Here is a 26,989-nt window from a genome sequence, read left to right on the forward strand (position 1 = left end):
ACCAAACTGAAATCAGAGGGTCAATGATAGTTGGCAATGAGATACAGCTAGATAAATTAAACATGCAGGCATAACATGAACAATGTTTGATAAAGTAGATAGCATAAATGATGAAACAAAGGAATGCAGTGTTTCAAAACAGAGTAGTTCAGATGCACCATAGATGCAAGGAAGGATATGTGCTGTTGAACATAAATTAAAACTTCAAAACGTCAAAGCAGTTGCTCTTGCTAAAAAAATAATTGGACAAAGCCTGTACTGAATGGGAAGAAGAGAAGGAAAATAAATTAATTTCTTTTTGTGAACTAACTAAAAAGGAGTATACATTTTTTTTAAATTGTTCATTGGAACAATCTTAAAGTTCTTAAAGCAGCTGAAGAGAATTTTACTCAACAGAAGAATGAACTGCTTGCATAAAAGGAGGCAGTGTGAAACCTGCATCGCCTGGAAAAAACACGGAGGGATTAAATTTTGTTCACAAATTTCAAGATAAAAATGATCCAGAATTTAAGCAGGGATGATCCAGAATTTAAGCAGGGTGAAGTGAATTTAAATTTTATGTGGAACAATTGTTCGACTGGTGTAGACTTCCTTCATGGACTTGAACATGAAAAACACACAATATGGAAGGGAATGGAAAACGTCAGAGTCCATTGTAAAAAGTAAACATCCAGTGATGGTTTTGTGTCAGACTTTGAAGAAGACTAAAAGGGGTTTGCTGCATCCATAGCGCAGGAAATTCTACGATAGGGGATTTCTCCTTGGATTATAGTCCGATGCCTGACTGCAGAAACCAGTTAGATTGCCAGCAATGAGCAATGTTCTTCTGGACAAAACCAGACCAAACAAATGCCACCAAATATGAAAACATTTGCACCCATCGGAAATAATATCTCTAGGGTCCAGACTGTGTGCAATCTAACATAAATTCTAAAAACAGTGAAGGATGCAAAACCACAGTACATCCCTTTAATAGAGGATATGGAAATGCTATACAGTCTAGGCAAAATAAAAAAGGCGATCCTTTGTGCAGATTGAAAAAAAATGAAATGAGCAGTACTAAAGGAAACTTCAATTGGCAAGCGAATCATGTCTCCAAGAACTCAAGCAAAATAAATTTTTAACAAAGAACTCCAGCAAACTGGACTTTACAATCTTAACTGTCACATTCAGCACAGTAGCATAGTGGTTAGCACAATTGCTTCACAGCTCCAGGGTCCCAGGTTCGATTCCCGGCTTGGGTCACTGTCTGTGCGGAGTCTGCATGTTCTCCCAGTGTGCGTGTGGGTTTCCTCCGGGTGCTCCGGTTTCCTCCCACAGTCCAAAGATGTGCGGGTTAGGTGGATTGGCCATGCTAAATTGCCCTTAGTGCCCAAAATTGCCCTTAGTGTTGGGTGGGGTTACTGGGTTATGGGGATAGGGTGGAGGTGTGGGCTTGGGTAGGGTGCTGACTCGATGGGCCGAATGGCCTCCTTCTGCACTGTAAATTCTATGAGTATGAGTTATTTGTTAAGGGTTCAGCATTATAACATTGCCAGGACAAAATGTTTGCGAATTGTGGCAAGAAACAATATTACGTGTTCTGTATGTAGTAAGTTAGTTGTTAAAATGTTTATTGTTGTAGTAGTTTGGCTGTGTTACAGAAAAATACTTACTCAGTAATTCTTTTTGTAATTTTTAGCAGGGAGGTGTTACAAATGCGGTCTTTATAAGACGGTTATGCTTTAAACTGTTTATTTAAAAGAAAAATCTCCTGTGATGGGGATGGTGATCATTCTGAAATCTGCCCAGAGACATGACCATTTATTGGGTTGCAATGGGGTTAAAGCCCAGGTTAAAACTCTAAGAAACTCAAGTGCAGGTTTCACACCTTGACACAAAGTCTGGTCTTGGTGACCCATACTCGCAGTTTTGGTCAGTCCGAGAGATCCGGCAAGAAAAAGAGAGATTCTGCTGGGTGAAGAAGCAGAGACACTGCTGTCATACCATGTTGGGGAACAGACTGTTTTTGTCTTAACCACCAAGAAGAATGCTAGTGAGAACAAATTCCCTGTTCGAAGAGATGGGATCTGTGGAGATTTATGTATCTAGGAGTTGGCAGAGAGTGAGCTACTGTTGGAAATCAATGCAACAAACTCAGGAACATTGCGCAAAAGGACTTTTTAAAAAAGGACACTGGATGACTCTTCCTAGTGGGGAAGGGAAAAGGGAGCATCTGGGATCAGAGGGAGGAGCGTGGGACTTTATCAGAAAGCTGCATATCTGCTGACAGCTTGGCATAAAGTATAAATGTGGCATGGGGTTTTTGGTTGTGTTAATCAGTTAATCAACAAGCAAAATACATTTTATGGTAGTTTAGTATCAACTGCATGCCAAGACAGTTAAAGTTCTCATCACATAGATTACTAGATTTTTCAGAGAGGTTTTCTTTCTTTGAGGTCAGCAAAAAGCAACCTTGGTTTGCTCCTGAATGCAAAACCTAGGCCATTAAGTCAATGCAATTTTTCTTGTTGGGTTATAAGAAGTTTAAAAAATAAACTTAAATTGAGAGACAATAATAAGCATACAGAGTAATTTTCCATTAATAAGTTTTAGCTCATGTTTCTACTTCATATATTATTTACAGCTATTTCTCAGTTTTACCAAGTTATTGAAGTTATCTTTTATTATAATTATTGGTCGTACATACATCCAATTGTTGTTTTAGGCTGAATATCTCTGCTATAAAACCATCTCTTTCTCTGCTCAGTTTCTCTTTGTGAATCTTCTCTCTCTGAGCCTCATCTTGTGCCTGTGACAACTCACCGTCAAACCTAGAACACAAATATTAAAGGTAATATTATGACAATAATAAAAGGCATAATTCTGACTTGCTATTAGACAGAATGTTACATCTGGGTCATATGCTAATGTGTTCTGAAAATCTATTTTTTCCTGATATATTTTGGTGGTTTATGAGTGAACACTTCATTTTGAAGAGCTAGTTGATGTGCTATAGTTGAAATGAGAAAGATATAGGACTCTAATCTCCTTTTTGAATGCTCCAATAGCAATAACACAGAGTTAGTATAATCGCTTCATTTAAATTAGTTAGGATTTCATAAATTACAGAATTTCACAGCAGTATAATTGCTTTATTTTAAAGGAATGCCATGTCTTGTATGTTATGAAATAATGGACTGAAAGTCAAATTGGTCACATTCAAATTATCACACAAAAGAAGTGAGCACGCCTCTGCAAACCTGTTCCAAGTGACACACCTGCAGATCTGAACATTTTGAAAATGGTTCCTCTCCTCCGGCACCAGCCCTGCTCTTTCAAAATTGCCACCAAAACCTCCGTCAAAAATGAAACACTCTGCACCCCTCTATCTTCAATCTTCTTCACTGTTCCAACCTTCTCCTCTGCCCCACAATCTCATCCATACCTACCTCATTGAATATACAATGATAGATTTTGTTGCTCTATCATCAACACAATGATCTGAAGCAAATTCATGAGCAACATTCTTGGTTACTGTGACCATGGAGCGTTAAGTTTTCCCGTTCTCTGCAACCTTTCACATGGGCTGAACTTTAACCAGCACCACAGCAATTTGATGGGAAGCAGGAATGACAGGAAAAAGCACTGAAAGTATATTCAACATTGTCCTGCTGGCACATTCCCAGCTGTTGGGGCCTGTCCAGAGGCACCCTCGTCTTCACCTTGTAGCCTCAGCAGTGGTGGTGTTGAGATTGCAGTGCTGCAGGCTATCTAAATGATCAGCTCAGGGAGGCAGGCTGGCATCTTCAATTGGATGGTGATCCTGCTGACAGCCTATTAATTTTCCACCGCCAGTAAAATGTTGCCTCAGGGTCACAAAGCCAGAGGGCACGTGTAAGAGGGTGGGTGGCTGGCCCGCCAGCAGAGTAACACGAGAGGCAGGCTACCAGGCCAGGTGGGGATCAAGCAAAGACTGGCTGGATGTTGTGGTGCGAGCGAAAATACTTGCTGCATGGGGTGGGGCTGAGTGAGTGTGTGCCTGAGTGAGTGAGTGATACCCTGAGTCAGAGTGAGTGATAGCTACCCTGAGTGAGTGCTACCCTCACTCACTGAGAGTGAGTGAGAGTGATGCCTTCAGTGAGAGTGATGCCTTGAGAGAGTGAGAGTGATGCCTTGAGAGAGTGAGTGAGATACCTTGAGTGAGTGAGATACCTTGAGTGAGTGAGTGAGGAGAGATACCATGAGTGAGTGAGAGAGATACCCTGAATGTGGGAGTGACACTCTGAGAGTAGGAGTGTGTTTGTGTCTGGCTCACTCGCAGCATCCAGACTCCCACTCATACTCACCCCCACATACCAACACACAATCAAACCCACACACAGTGAGTGAGAATGATTGAGAGCATCAAGGGAGTCGTAGCCATCTAAGATGGCCACCTGCAAAGGACCATGGGAATTATGGCCAACCCAGGACTCAGACAGATACACAGCCTTTGTGTAGCTAACACACAGGTAACCAGACCTGACCGAAATCCCCGCTCGTTTGCATTTTAATGGCCCATTTTCCCAGGACAATAAAATTCCAATCAAGCAACCGGTACAACCACAGACTGATCAGCACCACTCCCCTTACTCAGAAAGCATGACTGCCAAGGTCAATGACCGCTAAGGACCCGCCCAGCCACCAAGGCACCCGCCCCTTTATTGGCAACATCGATGACAGTGATGAGAGCCCTGTCGGACTATTGGGTTCAAGGTTGAGGACCGCCCCAAAGAGTGCAAAATCCCAGAGGGATAAAAGAGGACACAGCCATGTGTTCTGTCTCTTTTGGATCTGGCCTGTGCCAACCCAATTGCAGCAGGAACAGCCAGCTAAGTTCAAGACCAACGATCGCTAGCTGACAGGTGAGCCCAGCAGAGACAAAGCCACTTTCTTCGAACCAGCCAAGTGAAATTCAGATAAAGGCCTTATCCATTTGCACAGTGGCGGTCGCCCTGACGTTAAGTATAGGTTATTGTAACTGATAGGTGTAGTTTAACTCGTAGTAGATATTGTGTTTGCATGTTGAGATAACTCTTGTGTATGTAAATAAACCATCCTTTGAACTAACCACCTGGTTGTATGGTCATTTGATCGATATAAGGGAAGGCTTGTGGTTCACTAAGATAAATAGAAATAACCACAGTATTGGCGACACTGTTGGGACAGATACAGAGCAACAGAGTGAGCCAGACAAACAGACTATGTCCTTTTCGCACACTCATTACGATTTACACATTTTTAGTTAACAATTTATTACTTCATCATTGCTTTGTTTTTATTCAGCAGGTTGTTTCTTTTCTTCATACCTCAACTTTATTTGAAGCTTATGTTTAATGGTGTGCCAAACCGTATCCTTCTGAAATTTGCTCATCAACCCCTTAGAGAAGAAAATAGAAATGCGGCTCACCCAGGTCAAAAGTTTGGACAAGCCTGATATACAATAATGGCTATTCTATCCATGCTCAGCACTGTTACCTACAATACCTGAAGGGTCATTAACTGTGCTCTCTCTCCACAGATGCTGCCAGACCTGCTGAGCTTTTCCAGCATTTTCTGTTTGTATTTCAGATTTCCAGCATCCACAGTATTTTGCTTTTGTTTTACTGTTATCTGCAAAGTCCTCTGTCCTTTTTAATCAATTATAATACTGCTCCTTGGTGACATAGAGCCCAAATCTCCCAAAAAATTACCAAGTGTTATTCTGTGCAGGTTTCGCGGGGGATTCTTGCCGCGTGTTTGGGTGTGATCCAGATCTGTATTCATCCACACAGTCATTTTCTGGAGCTAAGGAGTTCCTCACTGGAAGCTCCCACACTTCGAATTTTTTTCTGCAGTGGGGAACTAAAGATGCTGGCAAGACTGGCTCCTCATAGTTCAGGGCACTATTTTTAAAGAGTGCTCAGATCCAAAGTGAGGTCGAAGGTCCCCCACAACCCCTATCCACTGATATCGCGACCCCCCTGCAGACATGGGCAAAACTCTCAACCCTCCACTCTGGAGGGATAACCCCCCCTACCCCCCATCACTAAAGTCCTCGTGGCAGAAGTGTTTCAAGTCATTTTAACATTTAGATATTTTAGATATACAAGCAAAAAGCATCCAGTTCAGGGCACTGCAACTCAGAAAGGATATTTAGGTCTTGGTAGGAGTGTGGTGGAAATTCACGCAAATATTAAAAAAGCAACAAGGATTGGGTTGTGAGGAGATATAAAATGATCTACGTTTGTATTCCCTGGAACATTCAAAGGCTATGGGCGATTTGATTAGGGCTAAGATTTTGAAAGGAATAGTAGGATAGAGATTATTTCACCCCTGATGGGTGGAATTTAGGACAATGGAACAGAACCTTAAAATAAGAGCCAGGCCATTCATGAGAGAAGCTAGGAAATATATCTTCAGAAGCAATTATTGAAAGAGTGGAACTCTTTCCCAAAAAGGTGTTACCTTAATCAAGAATATCAAATTGTAGATAGATAAGACTTTGCTAAATTAGGATATTAAAAGGAAATGGAGTCAAAGTATGTGGATGGAGCTTGGATACAAATCACCACAAGCTTATTGAATGAGAAATGTGACATTGCCTATACCTGTTCCGAATTAAAGGCTACTACATTTAAAATATATACATAATTCATAAAGGTTTCTTCATTGTTTCATGAATGTACAATGTGGTTGTACTGCCCCATTTATACTGGATTATCAACAGTTGAGGTTTCATAAAACAACCAGTATTCTAAACAGTATATGTCATTTTTAACTGCAAGATAAAGCCAATCTATTTTTCATCAGGCTCCTCGTACCTGTGGTTTTGCTAGGCAGTTTTCAAAATATAAATTGAGAAATAAATTGAGAATTTGGAGAGCAGCAGCTTGGATAGCCTAAAATGTAGCTTTTCCCCCCCAGAGTTGGTAGTCAGTACTGACTTCTTGCAGTTCTTTAAGGCAGCAGGTGCAGTTTGGAAAAACACAATGATAGTAGAAGGAAAGTAACAAAAAAATGTTCTGGGAATAACAAAAGGACTTGGGCTTCCTGAATTTTGCCATTAAGGGAGGAGTGGAATTTTGGAACAGGTTCATTGAATTCGCTGCAGTTTGCTGTGTTGTTGCTCATTAAGGAAAGTGATGCAGGAAGAAGACTATGTATGGGAAGAATTAAGCAAAAACAAATGTGGCAAGAAAATGTTTTTTTCTCTCCAAGTACATAAGCTAACATTCAGCTTTTTATATGTCCCTCTATTGGTAAACTGATATGAATAAACTGAAATGAATGCAAGATTTTTATCCGATGGTAAATAGACATTTACAACTTAGCTTCTTTTTAAAAAAATTTAGAGTACCTAATTATTTTTTTCCAAATAAGGTCAATTTAGTGTGGCCAATTCACCTAACTTTTCATCATTGGGTTGTGGGGGTGAAACCCACGCAGTCATGGGGAGAATGTTCAAACTCCACACTGACAGTGCCAAGATCAAACCCAGGTCCTCTGGGCCCTTGGCAACAATGCTAACCATTGTGCCGCCCAACAATTCACCTTCAAAGGAGATTATATTACCTCATTCGAAACAATTAACTCACCTTCTCTGCTTCTTTTCCAATTCATGGTTACGCCCTTGTTGGCCTTCAAGATGCAGCTTGGTGTCTTGCAATTCTGCTGTTAGGCGTTGGGATTTTTTCTTCAACTGCTGAACACTGCGTTGCATTTCTTCATTGTCAGCTTGCAAATCTGAAACCTGCAGGCACAAGAGCAAGTCTGAGGTCTTGGCTATTAACACTTGTACATTTAGTCTATTCTTTAAAAATAACAATGTTATTACAAGACGAGATTCAAATTGCTTTTAAAAAGGCATCAAGTTTATTAGGTGTGATATTCCAAGTTTATACTTTATTTTGGAAAATAATCTGTATATTGTGCAAAGTACAACAGCCTTAACTGCAAACCTGCAGTAGAAAATTGAAGTTTTTGGGTGGAATTTTCAAAGAAAATGGCAAAGTGTCAGGTTCTGACTGACAATTTGCATGTTTCTCCCCAGTTTACGCTCCAGAACTTCTGACACTTTGGGCGAGATCTACTGACCGCATTGTGCTCGACCAGGAGCGCGGCAGGTAGATGCTGGGTGAAGCCTCCCGTGGCCTTCTGGCAGCCACTACGTCTTGCAGGATCTATCCAAATCCCGCAAGGCGTCGAGATCGGGAATCATTCCTCACAATCCTTAACCAAGCAACTCTCGAGTAAGTAGGCATCAAACCTACTAAGGGCTACTCACCCGGGATCTACCGGCCTCCCGGCATTTTACGGCCTCCTCAGGGAGTCCGCAGCCAGGCTTCGTTCAGTACTGGTCCACACAAACATCGCCAAGGCCATCAGAGATTCCTGGGTTGTCAGGGATAGGGCAGGGTGGCTCCCTGGTCCTCCCCCAGAACACAGGCACTTTTTGCACTGTCCAGTTGGCACCTTGGCACCAAGCCGGCAGGAGCAAAAACGAGGACACAAATCAGATACCAGAAATATTGGACAATGGAAGATTTAGTGAGAAGGAGTGCCGAGTGCCCGCCGAGTTCCGCAGGCGTCGTTCGCGTGTGGTCCTACCCGGCAGGAGCTCGGCGTTCTGGCTGCGGGGGCCGTCTTGATGGGAGGGGGGCGGGGGGAGCCGACACTGGGGGAGGGCCTCCACGGTGGCCAGGCCCACAATCGGGGGCAACCGATCGGCGGGCGCGCTCATTCGGGGGTGGGGGGTGGGGGGGGGCTATGTTCCTCGCGCCGGGCCCCTGTAGGGTTCCAAAATGTTGCCCGGGGGCCGGCGCAGAGACGGCCGTGGGGTGCATGCGCAGACCCTCGCCAGCCGTGTAGTGCCAGCTTTCGGCGTCGGAGCAACGCACAGCACTCCGGCACTGTGCTAAACCCTGAGGAAGGGGAGAATGACTGGGCCTGGAGGCCCGTTGATGCTGGCGTCGCTCGCGCTGGTTTTGATGATGGCGTCAACACTTGACCAGGATTTCGGAGAATCCCGGCCCATGACTTGAGGGGCTGGATTCTCCAAAAACGGGCCTATGTCCTCACGCTGGCGTAAAAACGCTGGCGTTTCACTCCCCAGTTTCCTGCAAAAAATAAACAGCTATTCATTTACCTGCAGGGGACTCGTAGGGACCCTGAGAGCTTCACGCAGCTTTGGCTGCGGATGTGGGCCTCCGCACTTCCAGTTCCAAGTACGTGCATGCATACGCCGGTGTCCTCGCCGAGCGCCATGGCAGACTCGGACCACGGACCATCACCAAGATGTATTTTACTTCATCATAGCATGGGTCCCGAGGTCTGTCCGTGCTAAATACTAGAATGTGGTTATGTGGTGAATTGGCATGGAGGTGTAATGGCAAAGGGTGGTGGTATAAACTGGCACTAAGTTGGCATGGGGTAATACAGGATCATGAGGGTTGGGCAGAGCGGCATAGGTTGACATGGAGCGCAGAAGATATGGGGTTCGGTTGGAGGGACAACAGTTGAGATGAAGGATACAAGGAGCGTGGGTAGAGGGGCACAGTTTTGCATGGTGGGCATGGGGAGACTTGGGAGTTGGTGCAGGGCATTGGTTGGTATGGAAGGTGTGAAGGATTTGTGTGAGGTGGGGGGGGGCCATGAGGTGACAGTGAGTTTGTATGGGAGATGAGGAGTGTGAGCTGTTTTTTTTTACATCTGCGACCAACTGCCAGAGTACTGAGGTTGGCCTTTCCATATCTTTCATGGCCTTTCAGGAGGCGGTGGGTCTGATCCGACTCCCGCCAATACCGCCCCCCTGCTTCCAGAATTAAAATCTCAATATCATAATTAGAGGCACTTCCTTAAAGGAATTTTCCACCTCTTCAGCCCCAACTCAGGAGTGAAAATTCAGACCATAGTAATCAGAATGTGACAAAAATGTGGTTAGAAGTTTTAGTGGAAGTGAAGGCGGGCTTAAAATGCACTCAAGTTATTTTTCTGTGTGGAAGTAAGCAGTTTTGATGATGGATAGGCTATGGGGTTTGAAATCTAGTACATGTAATCATAATGCAGTTAAAATAAAGATTAACACGTTTTCTTCAATCATAGTATAATATAAAATATAAGGGGTGGGATTCTCCCAGCCCGGAGCCGGGCCGGAGAATGACCGCAACCGGGCCACGCCGCAGAGCGGAGAAGCGGCGCCATTGGCACGGCTCCGGTTGCGGGCCGCTGTACGCGGCCGGGCCGCCGAGCGGCTGCTCTAAAAAGGCAGAGTCCCGCCGGCGCCGTCCACACCTGGTCACAGCCGGCGGGAACTCTGCGCGCAGGGTCGAGGGGCTCCGACCCGGGGGGGGGGGGGGGGGGGGGGCGCCTCCAACGGAGCCTAGCCCGCAATCGGGGCCCACCAATCGGCGGGCCGGCCTCTCACTGCCCGGGCCTCTTTTCTTACGTGCGGACGCTGAACTCCCACGACATGTTGCGTCAGGGCCAGCACGTTCAGGGAGGCCACCACGCATGCGCGGGTTGGTGCGGTGCACAGTCCGCGCCGGGATGAGAGGCTGGAGCGGCGTGAACCGCTCCAGTGCCGTGCTGGCTCCCTGTAGGGACCAGAATCGGTACTCGTAATGGCCCGTTCACGCTATCGTGAAACACGATAGCGTTTCCGACGGCGTGGACACTCTGTCGCCAAATGGGAGAATCCCGCCCAAGGAATGAACGCTGTGTAGTGAGATATATCTTAAGTGAAGCCATGTTGCACAAAGTTCTGAATCAGAAGGTGAATAATAGGAATTTAGACAATTGATATTCTACTGCATAATTTAGGCTGTTAACTGTATGGTACTGTTACGTTTATAATACTGTACTGCTACTTGTTCAGCAAAATATGGGTTAATCCTCTCGACCAAAAACAATTGGCAAAAGAGCACTCATAAAAATATAATGCACTGCAATAAATTATTTAGAGTCCACATCTCTAATTGCGAACAGAAGCTTTCTTGGTACATTGCTAACATTTAAATATTACCAGTATCCATAATTTCTTTAAAATAGATGAGTGAATGCTTTCAGCTGTCAGGAAGATTCAATTAATTCCTTACACACAGAATTGACTCCATCACCAACTGAGCTTAATGTTCTATATGAATGAGAAGCATTTTCCAGACATGTACAAATAACCTGTACTAGTTTTAAATACTGGACAGGAAAACTCAAATTCGGAATAAAGGTATGTGAATGAAGAAATTTGCAATTTTAAATACAATATCGCGTTAAACCAGATTTTTTTTTTTTTTTAATAGATTGCCTAGCTGTAGCACTAGAATAAAATGGTAGATTCCAGCTTTGTGGGCGGCACAGTAGCACACAGCTCCAGGGTCCCAGGTTCGATTCCCGGCTTGGCTCACTGTCTGTGCGGAATCTGCACGTTCTCCCCGTAAGTTTCCTCCGGGTGCTCTGGTTTCATCTCACAGTCTAAAGATGTGTAGGTTATGTGGATTGGCCATGTAAAAGTGTCCAAAAAGATTAGGTGGGGTTACTGGGTACGGGGATAGGATGGAGGTGCGGGCTTAGGTAGGGTGTGCTTTCCAAGGGCCGGTGCAGACTCTATAGGCCTAATGGCTTCCTTCTGAACTGTAAATTTTATGATTCTATGATTCTGTTCCTCCATTTCATGGTGTTCCAAAGGCATCGCACCGCCTTATTTTTTATATCCAATTAATACAAAAATGATGACAGTTTAAAGCATTTTTCCCTTACTTTTCGCTCAAATTGCCTCTTGCTCTGTAATTCAACCTCTAGTTTGTCATCAAATTCTTGATGCATTCGCTTTTTGGTGAAATCTATCTCTCTAATTGCACGCTCATACTTCAGTCTCCATTCTCCACCTATGGAAGATAAATAAAAGTAATAGCTAAAAACTGAAGGTTTTGTCATTTAAATTTGCGTATATATCTAAATATCAAAAGAAGCAGAATAAATAATTCAAAGCATATGCATCATACAAAACAAGAAATACATTGAAATAAAAAGACCAGTTTAAGACAGCAAAGACTATTGTCCTGAACTGAAGGACCTAGTTTTGAATCTCTGCTTTGATGAATATTCAAATTTGCCTAAAGCTCAAAAGTTGATGAAAGTAGAGGCTATTATTGTGTGGCAAAAAGATCTGAAGTTGCATCTATTGTTACTCGAGTATCTGAAATAGAGTTGGTGAAGAAATGGTTGGGAAACACACTTGAATGACGTTTGCTTCTTAACTGCAAAGGGACAGTGCTGAGGTAAAAAGCATTTGTGGTATGTGAATGAAGAAGATGTGGGGGAGAGCCCTATGTGCTTTGTTTAAAGAAATGTGTTTAAAAGAAGTCAAACAATTACCCATGAATAACACCAAATTGGGAAAGATAATCAATACGGAGGACAACCGTAACAAATTACAAGACAATATTAATAAGCTGGCAATATGGTCATTAGGGGCAGCTTGGTAGCACAGTGGTTAGCATAGTTGCTTCACAGCTCCAGGGTCCCAGGTTCGATTCCAGTCTTGGGTCACTGTCTGTGCGGAATCTGCACGCTCTCCCAGTGGCTGCATGGGACTCCTCCGGGTGCTCCTGTTTCCTCCTACAGTCCAAAGATGTGCAGGTTAGGCCATGCTAAATTGTCCTTAGCGCCCAAAAACGTGGGGTTGGGTTACGGGGATAGGGTGGAGGTGTGGGCTCAGGTAGGGTGCTCTTTCCAAGGGCCGGTGCAAACTCGATGGGTCGATGGCCTCCTTCTGCACTGTAGATTCTATGTCATCGGCAAATTAATTTCAATGTACCCAAGTGTGATGTGTTAGATTTTGGCAAAATAAAATTAGGTCATGTGTTACTTGAAAAATAATAATATAAATAGGTAGAGGAATAAGGCCATTTTGGAGATATCACTGAAAGCCCATAATAATTAACAAAGTAAACCAAACACTAGGGGTGGAATTCTCTCAAACCCTTGTCAGCGTGTTTGATGGTGGAATTGGAGGGAGAATATTGCCGATGATCAGAAATAATTTCATGCCTACGTGAATTTACAGTGGTATCTTCTGCCAATGTCATGCCATGGAGAGTCAGAAAACCTGCCAGAGGCTGGCATGAACCGAATTTGCATACCATCAATGCTATTCAGATGGAGGCCCAACCCCCACGTCAGATTCTTGCGATGCCAGCAGGATAACACACTGGCGTGGAAAATGCTCAGAACAATGTGGTGTTCAGATGTCGGGATTCATCTGAACAATCCCTGGGCAGCCTCGGAATTTCAGGCCAGCCGAAACCCCGGAGCACCAAGCAGTGGGTCGGGCGTGCATCTGCAGGTGGACATTCCAGATTGTGGCCTGGAAGGGGTCCATCTTCCTTCTCAGGAAGTCCATCTTGCAGTCTCAGACTGCTCCCACACTTGAAGTCTGTGTACAGCTCTGGCCACCAAATTATGTAAAACATGTAGAGGCATTGGCGAGGGTGCAATATATATATATAATATATATATATATAAGTGCCAGAACTGTGAAGTTATACCCATCAGGAAACTATGAATAAGTGGGTTACTTTTCTCTTGAAAAGATGACCTACTGAAGGTCTTTATGGAAGTTACAGAGCAGACATAGACTGTTTTTACTTACGGAGAAGAGCAAAACTAGAGGCCACCAATAAATGATATTCACCAAGAAATCAAACAGGAATGCAAAGGAAATCTCTTTATCCAGAGTCTGATGAGAACGTGGATCTTACTACCATGCAAACATTTACAGTAAATACTACTGATGCAATTAAGATTAAGCTAGATATGAGACAGAAGGGAATAGAGGATTATGCTGATGGTTAGATGAAGAAAATAGGAAGAGGCTCGCGTGGAACATAAATGCCTCCATGGAATGGTTGGGGCAAATGGCCTGTTTCTGTGCTGTATATTCGATGTATGGAAATTGCTTAGCAACTAACCAGAATCATCGTCATCCAAGTCTCCATTTAGGTCTGCTGCTTTGATAAGCCGAGCTTCCATCACTTCCATTTCCATTGACTCCATTTGCTTCTTCATTCCATCATGTTTGGCCTTAAACACAAGATGGTTACAATAACTTATTAAAAAATATATTTTATTAAGGCATGTATAATTTTAACAATTTTCAAGAGGAAAAATAACAAGGCAAATAACACCCACCCAACCAACAACCAAACCCAGCCAACTAGGCTTACATACACAATTCCCTAATCCCCCTTTCCCACTTCAACAACCCCCACCCCCACCCCCATGCCTCCCTCTTCCTTTTATCCCCCCACAAAGTCGATAAACGGCGGCCACCTTCGGGCGAACCCTAGCATCAATCCCCTCCGAGCGAACTTGATCTACTGAAGCCTGAGAAACCCGGCTATGTCACTAACCCATACCCCCAACTTCGGGGGATCCAAGTCCCTCCACGCCAATAAGATCCATCTCCGGGCTACCAGGGAGGCAAAGGCCAAAACATCAGCCTCTCTCGCCTCCTAGACTCCTGGGTCTTCCGACACACCAAAAATTGTCACTCTAGACTTGGAACCACCCGTACCTTCAATACCTTTGACATGACATCGGCAAATCCCTGCCAAAACCCACTAAGTCTCGGACATGCCCAAAACATGTGGACATGATTTGCGGGCCCTCCCACACGCCGCCCACACCTATTATCCACCCCTTCAAAGAACCTGCTCATTTGGGCCACAGTCATATGCGCCCTGTGGATTGCATCAGCCTAAGCCTGCCACACAACGAGGACGAATAGACTCTACTCGGAACATCCTCCCACAACCCCGCTTCTAATTCCCTGCCCAGTTCTTCTTCCCACGTTTGCTTCACCTCCCCTATAAAATACCACTCCCTCCCATTCCATCAGCTCCTTATAACTCTCCGATACCTTCCCCTCCCCCATTCCCGGTTTCGACACTACCTTGTCCTGTATCCCCTGGGGCGGCAGATGCAGAAAGGTCGAGACTGCCTGCAGGTAGCAGAACCCTTTCCCAGTGAACAGCTCAAACACCTCCTCCAAGTTCTCCAAGACGGGAATGCTGCTGTGGATAAACAGGTCCCCAAACCGCTCGGTCCCAGCTCGCTGTGACCTCTAGAACCCCCCCGCCATCCAGCCACCCCGCTGCAAACCGGTGGTTTTCACAAATTGGTGCCCATACCGACGCCCTCTCCATTCCAATATGCTTCCGCCAAGGTCCCCACACCCTCAGGGCAGCCACTATTACCGGTAGTACCGAGCCGGCGGGAATGGCAGAGGTGCCGTTCCCAGTGCCCCTAAACTTGTGCCCCTACGAGGCCGCCTCCACCCGCTCCCACATCGACCACTCCCCCCACTACCCACTTCCTGACCATTGCTATGTTCACCGCCCAGTAGTAGTGTGTGAAATTCGGTAGGGCCAGACCCCCCTCCCTTCAACCCTGCTCCAGCAGCACCTTCTTTACCTGCGGGGTTTTACCCGCCCACACAAACCCAGAGATCACCGCATTCACCCTCTTAAAGAAAGTCTTGGGGATAAAGACAGGCACTGAAATATAAACAAAAACCTCGGGAGAACCGTCATCTTTACTGTCTGCACCCTCCCCACCAGTGACAACGGGAGCATATCCCACCTTCTGAAGTCCCCTGCTCCACTAACCGAGCCAGATTCAGCTTGTGCAGCTGCTTCCACCTCCGCGCCTCCTGGATGCCCAGATACCGAAAGCTCCCTCCCATCATCTAGAACGGCATCTCCTCCAATCTCCATTCCTGTCCCCTAGCTTGAATCGGAAAGACCTCGCTCGTCCCAATATTCAATTTATACCCCGAAAATCAGCCAAATTCCTCTAGGATCCCCATAATCTCTCCAATTCCCCCCCAGCAGGTCAGAAGTATATAAAAGCATGTCATCCGCGATGGTTGCAATAACGATTAATTGTTCTTAGAATCTAAATAAATATTTAAATAACTGGCATTTATTGTTTCACAAAATTTCATACCAATATTTGATATTATAAATGCATGTCCTGGTAACAATGAAACTGTTTTCATCCTAGTAGGCATTCTATTTAACCCAGATATGAGCTTCCAATCACATATATGCTCCTCCACCAAACCTGTCTAATTTAATCTCCATAATTTGATCCATCTCCACCCCCGAGCTCATCTGCTGCTGAAATCCTCATCCACAGTTTTCTCAAGGCCTGCCAATTCCAATGCTTTTCTGACCAGTCTCTCATCTTCCACACTTCAAATATGGAAGCTCATCCAAAAAGCAGCTACTGATATTCTAACTTGCATCAAGACCTACTCACCCATCACCCTTGTGGTCGCTTAACACATTCCTTGCCTGAAAAGTTGGTCAGCATTTGTGCTCAGCGTTTTCACCCATTTGATATCAGTTGCACTCAAAAGCAATCAGTTAGCTATCATTTCACATCAATGATAGAGTCAGGAAAACAAGGAATTAGAATATTTTTCATTTTTGTAATAACACAAGTCATATTTCTCACATTGACTAGTGACTGGTGTAATTGGATTAAGAGACAGAGACCGGAAGGGTCTAAACATCAGTAAGGAGGTGTGAAAGAACAAAAGGAACCAAGAGAAACTTAAGTAAGAATTTACATAAGGCAATAAAATAAGTAATTTTGAAGTGGACTGTTTTAGTTCAAATGGGAACAGATATAATTTGTAAAATTGTAAGTAAGTGAAACAAAATAGGGTAAGTTTACTTTCTAGATGTAGGAGCTTTAAAGCAAAAGAAAGGAGTTTGATCAGTTCTGGAAAAATAGAACTTTGAGAGACTGTATGAAACAATCGAGGGCAGAAAGATCAAAAGGATGGCATACATTTGAGAAAACACTGAAGCCTGTTTGAGGGACTAGCTGCTTAGATCTGCCAGAAGACAGTGTGGAAGACAGTAACATATCCAAACAGACAGAATAATGGTTAGTAATAGCTAAACTACAGTGTGGAATAGGCCAGACCTGGAGAATGAGTTTGCTAACATCCTCAGAGAACATGCCAAGAGCAATAGGGCATGGTGTGGTAAAGTTACTGGAATTCTATAGATTTAAAAATCTATAATGATGAGTACTGTCATCAGAAAGTGAAGATTAGCTCTGAGTGCAGTTTAACCTAATATCTTATTGAAATTGCTTTGAAGTAAAGTTAACTTACAGTTAAGTGCTTTTTAAAATTCAATAAACATTTTCTTTAATGTATCATCACAATCGGTCAGAAGAGTCTAATTCCAGATTTCAGAAAACCTCTTCCAGTATAAAAATTGCAAAAAACATTTTGACAACTGTTTCAAGTTTCCCTTCGAAATCTTGGCAGCTCAACATATACCACCTGCCCTTACTTTAAATCTATGCCTCCTGGTCATTGATCCCGCCACCAAGCTACCTTAAGGGACATGCACAGAAAGGGTCCCCTGAACTTTGTGCTTCAGGAGGTTTAAAGGGAATGTGAGGAAAAGCCTCTTCTCCCAAAGAGTGGTGGGAGTCTAGAACTGACTGCGTGAAAGGTTGGTGGAGGTAGAGACCCTCAAGTATTTAGATGTGCACTTGCGATGCCAAGGCATACAAGGCTATGAGCCAAGTGCTAGAAAATTGGAATAGTTAAGTGGTTATCCTGACATTCATCATCTATTCCCTTGCCTTGTATGTCCTGCACAAGTACATCATCTCACACTTATCCAGATTGAATTCCATTTGCCACTGATCAGCCCATCTGACCAGCCCATCTATATCCTCCTGTATTCCACGGCTATATTCCTCACTAGTTACCACCTCACCAACTTTCATATCACCCGTGAACTTACTGACCAACCCTCCTATATTCAAGTCTAAATAATTTATGTAAATCACAAACACCAAGGACCCCAACACTAATCCCTGCGGGACCCCATTGTACACAAGGCTTCCAGTCAGAAAAACACCCCTCGACCATCACCCTCTGCTTCCTGTCATTCAACCAATTATGCATCCAATTTGCCAAATTTTCTTGGATCCCATGGGCCCTAAGCTTCGCTATCAGTCTCCCATGTGGGAACTTATCAAAAGCCTTGCTGTAGACCAAGTAGACTATGCCAAATGCATTGCCCTCATCTACATGACCCCCACCACCCCTTAGCACAACCATGCTCCTGTTCTTGATTAATACCTGCCTCTCCAAATGCAGATTTGGTCTCTCAGAACTGCTTGCAATAGCTTCCCCACCACTGAGGTTAGACTGACTGACCTGTAGTTTCCTGGTTTATCCCTTCCTCCCTTCCTGAATAATGATAACACAGTGGCTATCCTCCAATCCTCCAGCACCTCTCCTGTTGCCAGAGAGGAATTGAAAATTATTGCCAGTGCCCCTGGTATTTCCTTTTTTGTCTCACTCAACAGCTTGGGATACATTTCATCCGGCCCTGGAGATTTATCTACTTTTAAGCCTGCCGGACCACTCAGAACCTCTTCTCTGTCTATGTCAATTTCATTAATTTTATCACAGTCCTTCTCCCAGACCTCTGTACCCTCATCATCCCTCTCATTAGTGAACACAAATTATTCATTCTACTCCTTCCCTAGTTATCCTATTACCCTTAATGTACTTGTAAAATTTAGGATTTTACCTGGCAGTATTCTTTCATGTCCCCTTTTTGCTCTCCTAATTTCCTTTTAAGTTCCCTCTTGCACATTCTGTATTCCTCTCAGGCTTCTGCTATTTTGAGCCCTCGATATCGGCCATAAACCTACCTTTTTCTCTTTATCCAATGATGTATATCCTTTTGGGAAAAAACCTGCTAGCACAAAGTCAGAGGGATACACCCACACCTGGCTGAGTTACATTGTCCATGTCATACTTAAACTTGTTTGTGGGAATACACAGATCCATTGCTCTTCGGGACACTCCTGTTTGACCAGCTATTAGCCAATTATAGAGTCTGATGACCTCTTTGAACTTCAATGGGAGGTTGCATATCGATAGCATGGCTCTTTTGTACAATCAAACATCCAAGATGACACTGATGGGTTCAAGCCTGGAATTGCCAGCAAAGAAGCTATGTTTGAGGAGCTGGGCAGAGCTTAGAGAGAGTGAAAGTGAAAGCGAGAGCCAGAGCCAGAGCAAGAAAGAATGCTATTCTGAACAGGTACAAAGCAGAAGGCTTTGGAAATCAACCAAGAGAAGCCATGAAAGTTACAGAGAAGAAGTTTTTGGAAATCATAGAGTCATAGATGTTTACAGCAAGGAAACAGAATGGCCCAGCTTGTCCATGCCGCCCAGTTTCTATCATTAAGCTAGTCCTACCGACTTAATGATAGAAACTGAGGTTGTGAAAGTTACCAGTGAGGCGGGCTTTGGAAAGGTGTTTCCAATGAACGTCCCCTAACAGAAGCAAACTTACTTTCTAAATGCAAGTATTGCCTGCCTGTGTAAGTAGCATGAACGCTGCATGTTCTGGTTAAAGAGCTGTTTGATGGGAACTAGTGTGTTAAGGTTCAGAAATTGCATGTAATCTGTTATTATTAGGGTTGAAGTTTAAAGGTATAAATATTGTTTTCTTTTCTTTTATTTTAATAAAGATAGTTTATAAAATAAGCTAGCCCTATTTCTTATATTACCATTCCTGGAATGAATCGATCTTTCCACAACGTCTTAAAACTTAACACATTGCTGCTCTGGACCAGCATCTTAGTCAGAGTTGGGATCTAAACCAGGCATCCTTATCGCCCATCAGTAATCTTCGCCCCAGCTTTCCCCACCAAGCAATTTATCTCTCTCCCCCACCCTCCCTCACGAGAAAGTGACTGGAAGTGACATTTTCTAGCCAGCCCGGCTACAGGTTCGAGATCACAGCAGGAGAGCTAGGTAAGTCATGGGGAGATCAGGTGGTGTGGGGGAGGGGAGGTTGCAATCAGAGACTGAAGAGAAGATAGTGCATGAGTGTTCATAGGTAGGGGGGCAGGGGAGGGTGAGGGGAAAGAGAGTTGAGACTGGAAAGGGAGGAAAAGGATAAACCCTGAGAATCGGCGTCCTATCAACTTTGATGTCAAATTCATATCAAATTAGAACTTCTGATGTCAAACTGTAATTCAGAGCATCAAGTATACTTGAAAGCAAAAACAATGTTAAAAGATTTTTGGGGAACCATGTGATGCGGGCGCAGCTTTTCAGCAGTCTCTGGTGCTACTCTTTTTTGTCATGACAGAACCTAGTGGCGTCATTGCCAGGAGGTGGGTGGGTTCAAAATGCGGGAGTGGCATTCGGCTCCCATTCCCTTGTTAGCTTTTTCCTTCTCCTCTTTGCTGAGGAGTTTGTCTCCTGACGGTAATGATAGTATGGTCATAGGTTATCCTTCTGGGTCCTCACCTATATTGAGGCATTACTTGTAAAAGAAATTATAAAACTCTAATAAAGATATATTTTTAAGAAACTTTTGGGTAGGGTTAATTCCTGGCAATATCCCTATTTTATAAGTAGTTATCCTTGTTTTTAAATCCTTCCATGGTCTCATGTGACAGAGAAGGGATTGGAGAGTTAGGCTAATAATTAGATGAAGGAAATGAGAGGAATCATGAAAGGAGCAGAAATAAATGCTAGCATGAAATGGTTGGACCAAATAGAATACACAGCACAAAAATAGATATGTGGTGAAACTGAGCAACAAACCAGTCATCAACATCCAGGTTTACATTTAGCTCGACTGCTTTGATTAGCCAAACTTCTATCACTTCCATTTTCCATTGTCCCTCCAAGGTCTTTGTGCTCCTCTAATTCTGCAATTTTAGATTTTAATCCCTCCACTGTTGCCAGCTTTACCTTTAGTTGCTTATGGCCTAAGTTCTGGAATTCTTTCCCCAAGTTCAAAACTAGTTCTACAACAAAATCTTCATTCAAAATCACATGGCATAACATGGTACAGATCAAAAATATAGTGCTGTAATGTTTGCAGAGTTTCAATATTGCAGACGTTTAACCCACCTGCAATTCTTTCATTTCTTTCTCTAATCGAAGCCTGTCCGCAGTTTCTGTCTCTAGAAGTTGAGATGCTGATTCGCCAGTATTTCTCTCATCTGTTAATTCTGATGTCAGGTCTCCCACCTGTTATTGAAATCGAATAATTATACTTCTGTCCATCCCACATTTTGCTTTTAAAAGTACATCATTGTAAGATAGTAATACAGATATCAATCTGCAGAAGCGGTATCTGTAATCCATTATTTAGCATACCACTAAACATTACACTTGCAACAGTTATTAGCATGTTCAAATCATGTAGCTATTCATTGACTAAATTACAAGATGCAAATTACAATTTGCATCTTGTAACATTGATTTGGATCATGTTCAATTCAAGTTATCTGTATTTTAGTTTTTAACTGCAATTGTTGAAATATTAAAATAAAATGCAGCCTTGATATCTTGCATGAAAGTACAAAGTCACTTGGAGTTGTTGATCTTAACTGAACTGGATTTTGATTAATTTTATGTCAATTATCACTTAAATATTTACTACACTATTCTATTTCATTCATTTTGAAATTCAGAATGGTGCTCCTGGTTCAATTTTGCCATAATGTTTGGAAAGGTCCGTATTTTAAATCCATATATCATCTGCTGTACTGCACCAAATAAACTATGTTGACAATCCCAAAATAATGATTGTTGCACAGACTGCAATACCAGATGTACAAAAGTTTTCCAAGTATTATCTTACCCTGCTTTCCAAATGATCACTGGTTAGTCGTAGCTCATTGCGCTCCTTTTCAACTCGTTCTATTTTGCTGCGTAGCTGCTGAATCTCCTCCTAATACAGGGAAACATCATATTTCCGAGTTAGCTCTTATTTTCATGAGTGGCAAAATGAAATGAAATTTTAACCTCAACTCTCAATATATGAAGATATTTTAATGGAACATTTAGACAACTTTTGCTCAATGTACTAGGGTAGTTAAACATATTTGAAATTGCAGTAAATGTAAAATGTTTTAGATTTCTCGTCTTCTTAAAATTCAAGGGACACTATTTCTTACAAAACAATTTATATTACAGGTGCACCTTAATACATGAAAATTTGATGGAAAACGTGAATACTATTGGCAATGTTCAAATAAATGCCAGTTCAGTTTTTAAAAGATATATCGAAGCATTCCCTTCTACACAAAAATATAGTTGTACATTGAAATCCACATTGACATAAATAAGCTAATTTTCATTGACCCATAATTTGTGGGGTTCTGACAGCCAGCTGGCAGCGTTTGGGATCATTATCCCCCTCAGTCTGGCCGAGACTTTAGGATTTAGCACAAGCACAGATTAATATGAAGGTCCTAAAGTTGCAGCCAGCTATTCACTGCTCCTGCATGGCCTCTACTGTGGGCACCGCCCCCTTGTCCAACATCCTACCCCTCCACTCCTAGAACAGGTAATGAGAGAAATCAATTGATTTGGTGAGAACTTCCTGTTTAATATCATGGTCAGAAATCCCATTAAAGGTTAAGTCTTGCTCAAAGAGGTATAATTGGGATTTTAATAGTAATCTGAGTAATAACTTATGCTGAATAACAGATCTGGCCTTTAAAAAGTACTTTTTCCATTATACAAAATTATTTAACTTTTTCAACTGAATTCTTAAGTAGGTTTGTTCATGCTATTCAGTTTCTAGGTTTAATGAGTTATCCTCATTAAACAATGCCAAAAATAGTTGCATGTTAACAAAAACAAAGTTCTCGTCACCGAAATGATAGATCTCGGTGCAGCTTTCTTCAAGGTTAGCATAAATTATGGGCCAATAATGGTTTGTTCTTTAAAGACGTTAACACTTTGCCAAAGGTGGCATGTCTCCAACCCAAGCTGTGGCAGTGTTTGGTGATGAGATGCCAGTATGCATACAAAAAGTGGTGTTTCCACCAAATAAAATGTTAACATTTATATTTTAAAATGTTGAGAGACCAGGATTAGATCTCATGAATGATGGACTAATAATAGAACCATAGAATTTCTACAGTGTAGGAGGCCATTCAGCCAATCAAGTCTGCACTGACCCTCTGAAAGAGCACCCTACCTAGACCCACTCTCCCACCCTATCCCTGTAACCCAACCTAACCTACACATTCTTGGAGACCAAAGGACAATTTAGCATGGCCAATCCACCTAACGTGCACAACTTTGGACTGTGGGAGGAAACCGGAGCACTCGGAGGGGACAGGGGGAGAAAGTGATCCTGGAGCAAATGGAATTAAGCTTCATTGTGACCAAAATGAATGGCACTCACTATCAAACAGTCACAATTTTAAACAGTTAAAACATAAAACAAATCCTTGATGATAAAAATGTAAACTTAAGTTTAAAACACTAAAAAAAAAAAAATCAGTAACACATTAAGACTTACCGAAACTAAAATGTTACATCAAATTAACAAAGCTTCTAAAATGCTTACTTACATCTTTACCCCGTAATTGCTCTTCTGTTAACTGAACCTCTATTAATGGGCGAACCGTAGTGAATAGTTTCCACCACGGCCAGTTTTTGACTCCTTTGTTTTTTTGGATATTTTTCTGAATGCAACGAATAGCTAGTTCTTGAATCTGAAAGAGAATGCACTAAATTAGCTTTAATCAAATAGTTCCCATCCTATCAGCTGAATTACAAACCTTCCAGAAGATCCTCTCTAAAAGGAAAGTATAAACTTATTTTGCAATTACAATACAAATTGGGCAAATTATAGTGCACCATTCCATGCTAAACAATAGCAAGTTGCAAATTCTATATTTAAGTTGTGCCAACGTGGTATTCAAGAGTGAAGTCTGGTTGCCACTGATAAGTTGTAATGTTTAACTGCCAATTTTTGGATAAGAACTAAAGCTAATGACTTGTGCTTGATGGGACAAGGCACAATTTCACAATTTACTGATGACAAAACCTGGAAGTGTAGTAAATGACCAGGAACGTACTAAGACAGTTCATGCACATAAACTGGAGAAATGCATGCATGTGGCAGGTGAAATTCAACACAAGGGTGAGGTAATAAACATGAGGAGTTTCAAAACTAGCTAAATGATAAAATCATAGGCATTACAGAACAATAAGGAGACAAGTAGAGTTTATGCCGGCTCTCTAAACCAGTTTGTTCCATCACCCTGGCTCTGTCCCCATAGCCCTGAAAGTTTATTTCTCTCAAGTGGTGATATGCCTGTAGATAATATTACGTGTACTCAGCAGTGTGACCTCCCACCAGCAGGTGGCACCAGACATTAATCAGGTGACATCTGGCTACCAACAGAAGGTTAAGGCGTACATGAGGACAGCCGCACATAAGGGTAGTTCCAGGAGAGTCTCATGTAACTCTGTAATAACTTGGGCTGTATACGATTCTGATCATTACCGTACCACGTGTACATTAATAAATCATCGTTCTGGCTAAGTCACCAGCAGTTCTGTAGATTCATTGCAAGACAAGAACAGAACACAACAGTGCCTATCCACTTCCTTTCGAAAACATTAATCATTTCTTCCACCACCTTTGCAGCCAGCGAATTCCAGGCCATTATCACTCATTGCATAAAGAGGTTCTTCCTCACATGTCACCCCTGCATCTTTAACCCCAAACCCCCAAGTCTTTGTACTATCAACTCATGGGGACAGCTTTTCTTTGTCCACCTCAGTTAAGCCTGGCATAATCGTGTACATCTTAATAAGTACCGAGGTTCTCCAATCCCAGTGCGCTCTCAAGGAACATCACATTCTTCCAAAGGTGTGTTATAATTTTAAAGGGAGTGCAAAAACAGAGACACTGGCGTGGTGCTGCTCACAAATCTGAGTTGGCAGACCAGGTTAACAAAGCAGTTAATAAACAAATGTGATCCTGGACTTTATCAACAGAGGCAGGGTACAAAAGCCAGAAAGTTATGCTCAAGCTCTATAAAATACTTGTTCAGCCCAACTGGATCGCTGCATCCTATAGGCACCATACTTTAGGATGGTAAAAGACTTCGGGGACACTATGTCCACTAAAGTAGAACTCATAAGAGTTCTACTTTAGTGGATGATTGTGTTGGGAAAGACATGAAGCTTTGGCAAGGGTGCAGAAGAGATTTACTAGGGTGGCTCCAGGGATGGGGGTTTACAGTTATTTGGATAGACAAGAGAAGTTGGGATTGTTCTGTTTTGAGCAGAGAAATCAAAAAGGAGATTTGATAAAGCGGTTTAAAATCATGAGGAAAACGTTTTTGGTGATGGACAGATTCAAAGTAGCCTTCAAAACAAAATTGGAGAACACTTGAAAGAGAAAATATTGCAGAACTATGGGGGAACATCACGGATGTGAGGCTACCTATTTTGCTCTTTATTATGGCCTGCACAGAATTAATGAGCCAAACAGCCATGGTACATAATGGAAAATGAATATGACTGTGTTTAGAATGAGCTCTGCATTTGGTTTATGAAGCTTTTGCAAACATTGTACCTTTCTCTTCTTGAAATACTGTCTTGCAAGGTATCCTCTGCAAGCTGCCTGGAAAAGTGTGATATCCCTTCTGGTCTGTTCATCCCTTTGTTCTTCCAATTTAACCAGAGTTCCTGCTCGGAAAAACACCTGAGACCAACACAATTTAAAAAAGTTAGATAACATTATATCCAACACACGGGCACAGGACTTGCGTTCATTTACTAACTGATAGGGTTAGAATTTAACGTTCACCTGGTTCAATTTCAATTCAATTCAGGTGCAAAACGCAACTAATCATTACATCTTTTTAGCTGACAGTAAAAGGTTGCAATTCCAACTGCAGCTATCTGCAGTACTAACATTCAAACAAGATTTGATATCTAGTGATTTAACTTTCTACAACATTATTCAAGATAAAATGTAAAATTGTTTGATTCAAAGAATCATGGGTGCAATATTTCAAAGTTGTTTGCTTTAGTACAAGGCAATTTAATATATTGAAACTCATTTATAACAACCTAATATCAGAAAATATTCAATATCACAAAAGATTCAAATGTCCCTTTTATTTACCATACAACTAAATGAATAATATTCTGGCTCGAGCAAAATTACTCTGCTCTCCAATAGTAAACATTGAGGCACTAGTCTTTTGTTTAGCTTACTAGTCAATGGAAACCAACACGTCCTGCAACAAGTGTTAAGTATGGCTGCTATTGATCAATTATCTTAATTGCACTTTTAAAAGGTGATAATTCCAATTAACTTGCTTGAAACCAGATGCAAGACTATAATCAATTTTGCAAAACACACAATCAGATTTAATTCAGGCTCACATCTAAAGATGTACAAATTCAGTATGAGTCTCGAGAATCACTCAGTGAAGTAGATTTAAGTTAGCAGTTTACTATAAATCTCCTGAACTTGCCTAATTTGCAAAAAGATAAGTTGGGCCGCTTAACTGGCCAACTCGGAATATAGTGAAACCCAATTGGGTCAGACGGGGCCCGAGAGGGCCAGTTCCACCCAATACAATTTAGCACCCCGGACTTGTTTAATTTCTCAGGGGAGGGGGTCAGCGATAACCCCCTGCTTCGTAGGTTCTTAGCGGGTATTTGTTTGGAAGACCCTCTGTCCCAACCCATGTCTTTGTGTACCATCAGGGTGCACCATCCCGGAACTGTTTCCGGAGTTATCTTCGGGGCCTTCCAGTGACCAGGCGACAGGGGCAGAGCAGGCATCTGCACCACCGTCTCCCACTGGCACGGGGCCCCAGGAGGAGCCTGCGGAGATCCCGCCTGTCGATGATCCCGGTGGCGGGATCAAGGCAGCCCCCGAGTTGGTTGATGGGCCCGTGTCGCCCGCCGCACTCAGTGTAGTGGAGGATTCAGGCCCGGAGGGCGACTGTCCGAAGGCTGACAGCCGCCCAGTGTCGGGAGCGCAGGGTGCACGAGACGCTCTGTAGCCGGGTGCAGGTCTCACTCGTGCATGACACGGTGTCGCCCCTCACCCCCTCTGGGGAACTCCCAGAATCTGGCACA

General features: G+C 42.9%; 1 protein-coding gene across 13 annotated transcripts in view; it reads right to left on the reverse strand.

The window, feature by feature from the left end:
* Window positions 1–26,989, reverse strand: part of myo18ab (myosin XVIIIA b) — a 351,310-nt gene that overhangs the window by 79,280 nt on the left and 245,041 nt on the right. For all 13 annotated transcript variants that reach the window (XM_072469598.1, XM_072469597.1, XM_072469599.1 and 10 more), the window contains 8 exons: window positions 25,467–25,595; window positions 23,446–23,589; window positions 21,720–21,809; window positions 20,984–21,103; window positions 13,968–14,079; window positions 11,755–11,882; window positions 7,599–7,753; window positions 2,690–2,813 (listed from right to left, as the gene is read on the reverse strand). In XM_072469598.1, the coding sequence (XP_072325699.1) occupies window positions 2,690–2,813; window positions 7,599–7,753; window positions 11,755–11,882; window positions 13,968–14,079; window positions 20,984–21,103; window positions 21,720–21,809; window positions 23,446–23,589; window positions 25,467–25,595 (1,002 nt within the window). The remainder of the gene's footprint in view (window positions 1–2,689; window positions 2,814–7,598; window positions 7,754–11,754; window positions 11,883–13,967; window positions 14,080–20,983; window positions 21,104–21,719; window positions 21,810–23,445; window positions 23,590–25,466; window positions 25,596–26,989) is intronic.

The sequence above is a fragment of the Scyliorhinus torazame genome, chromosome 12 (genome assembly GCF_047496885.1).
Source record: "Scyliorhinus torazame isolate Kashiwa2021f chromosome 12, sScyTor2.1, whole genome shotgun sequence".
Taxonomy (NCBI): Eukaryota; Metazoa; Chordata; class Chondrichthyes; order Carcharhiniformes; family Scyliorhinidae; genus Scyliorhinus; species Scyliorhinus torazame.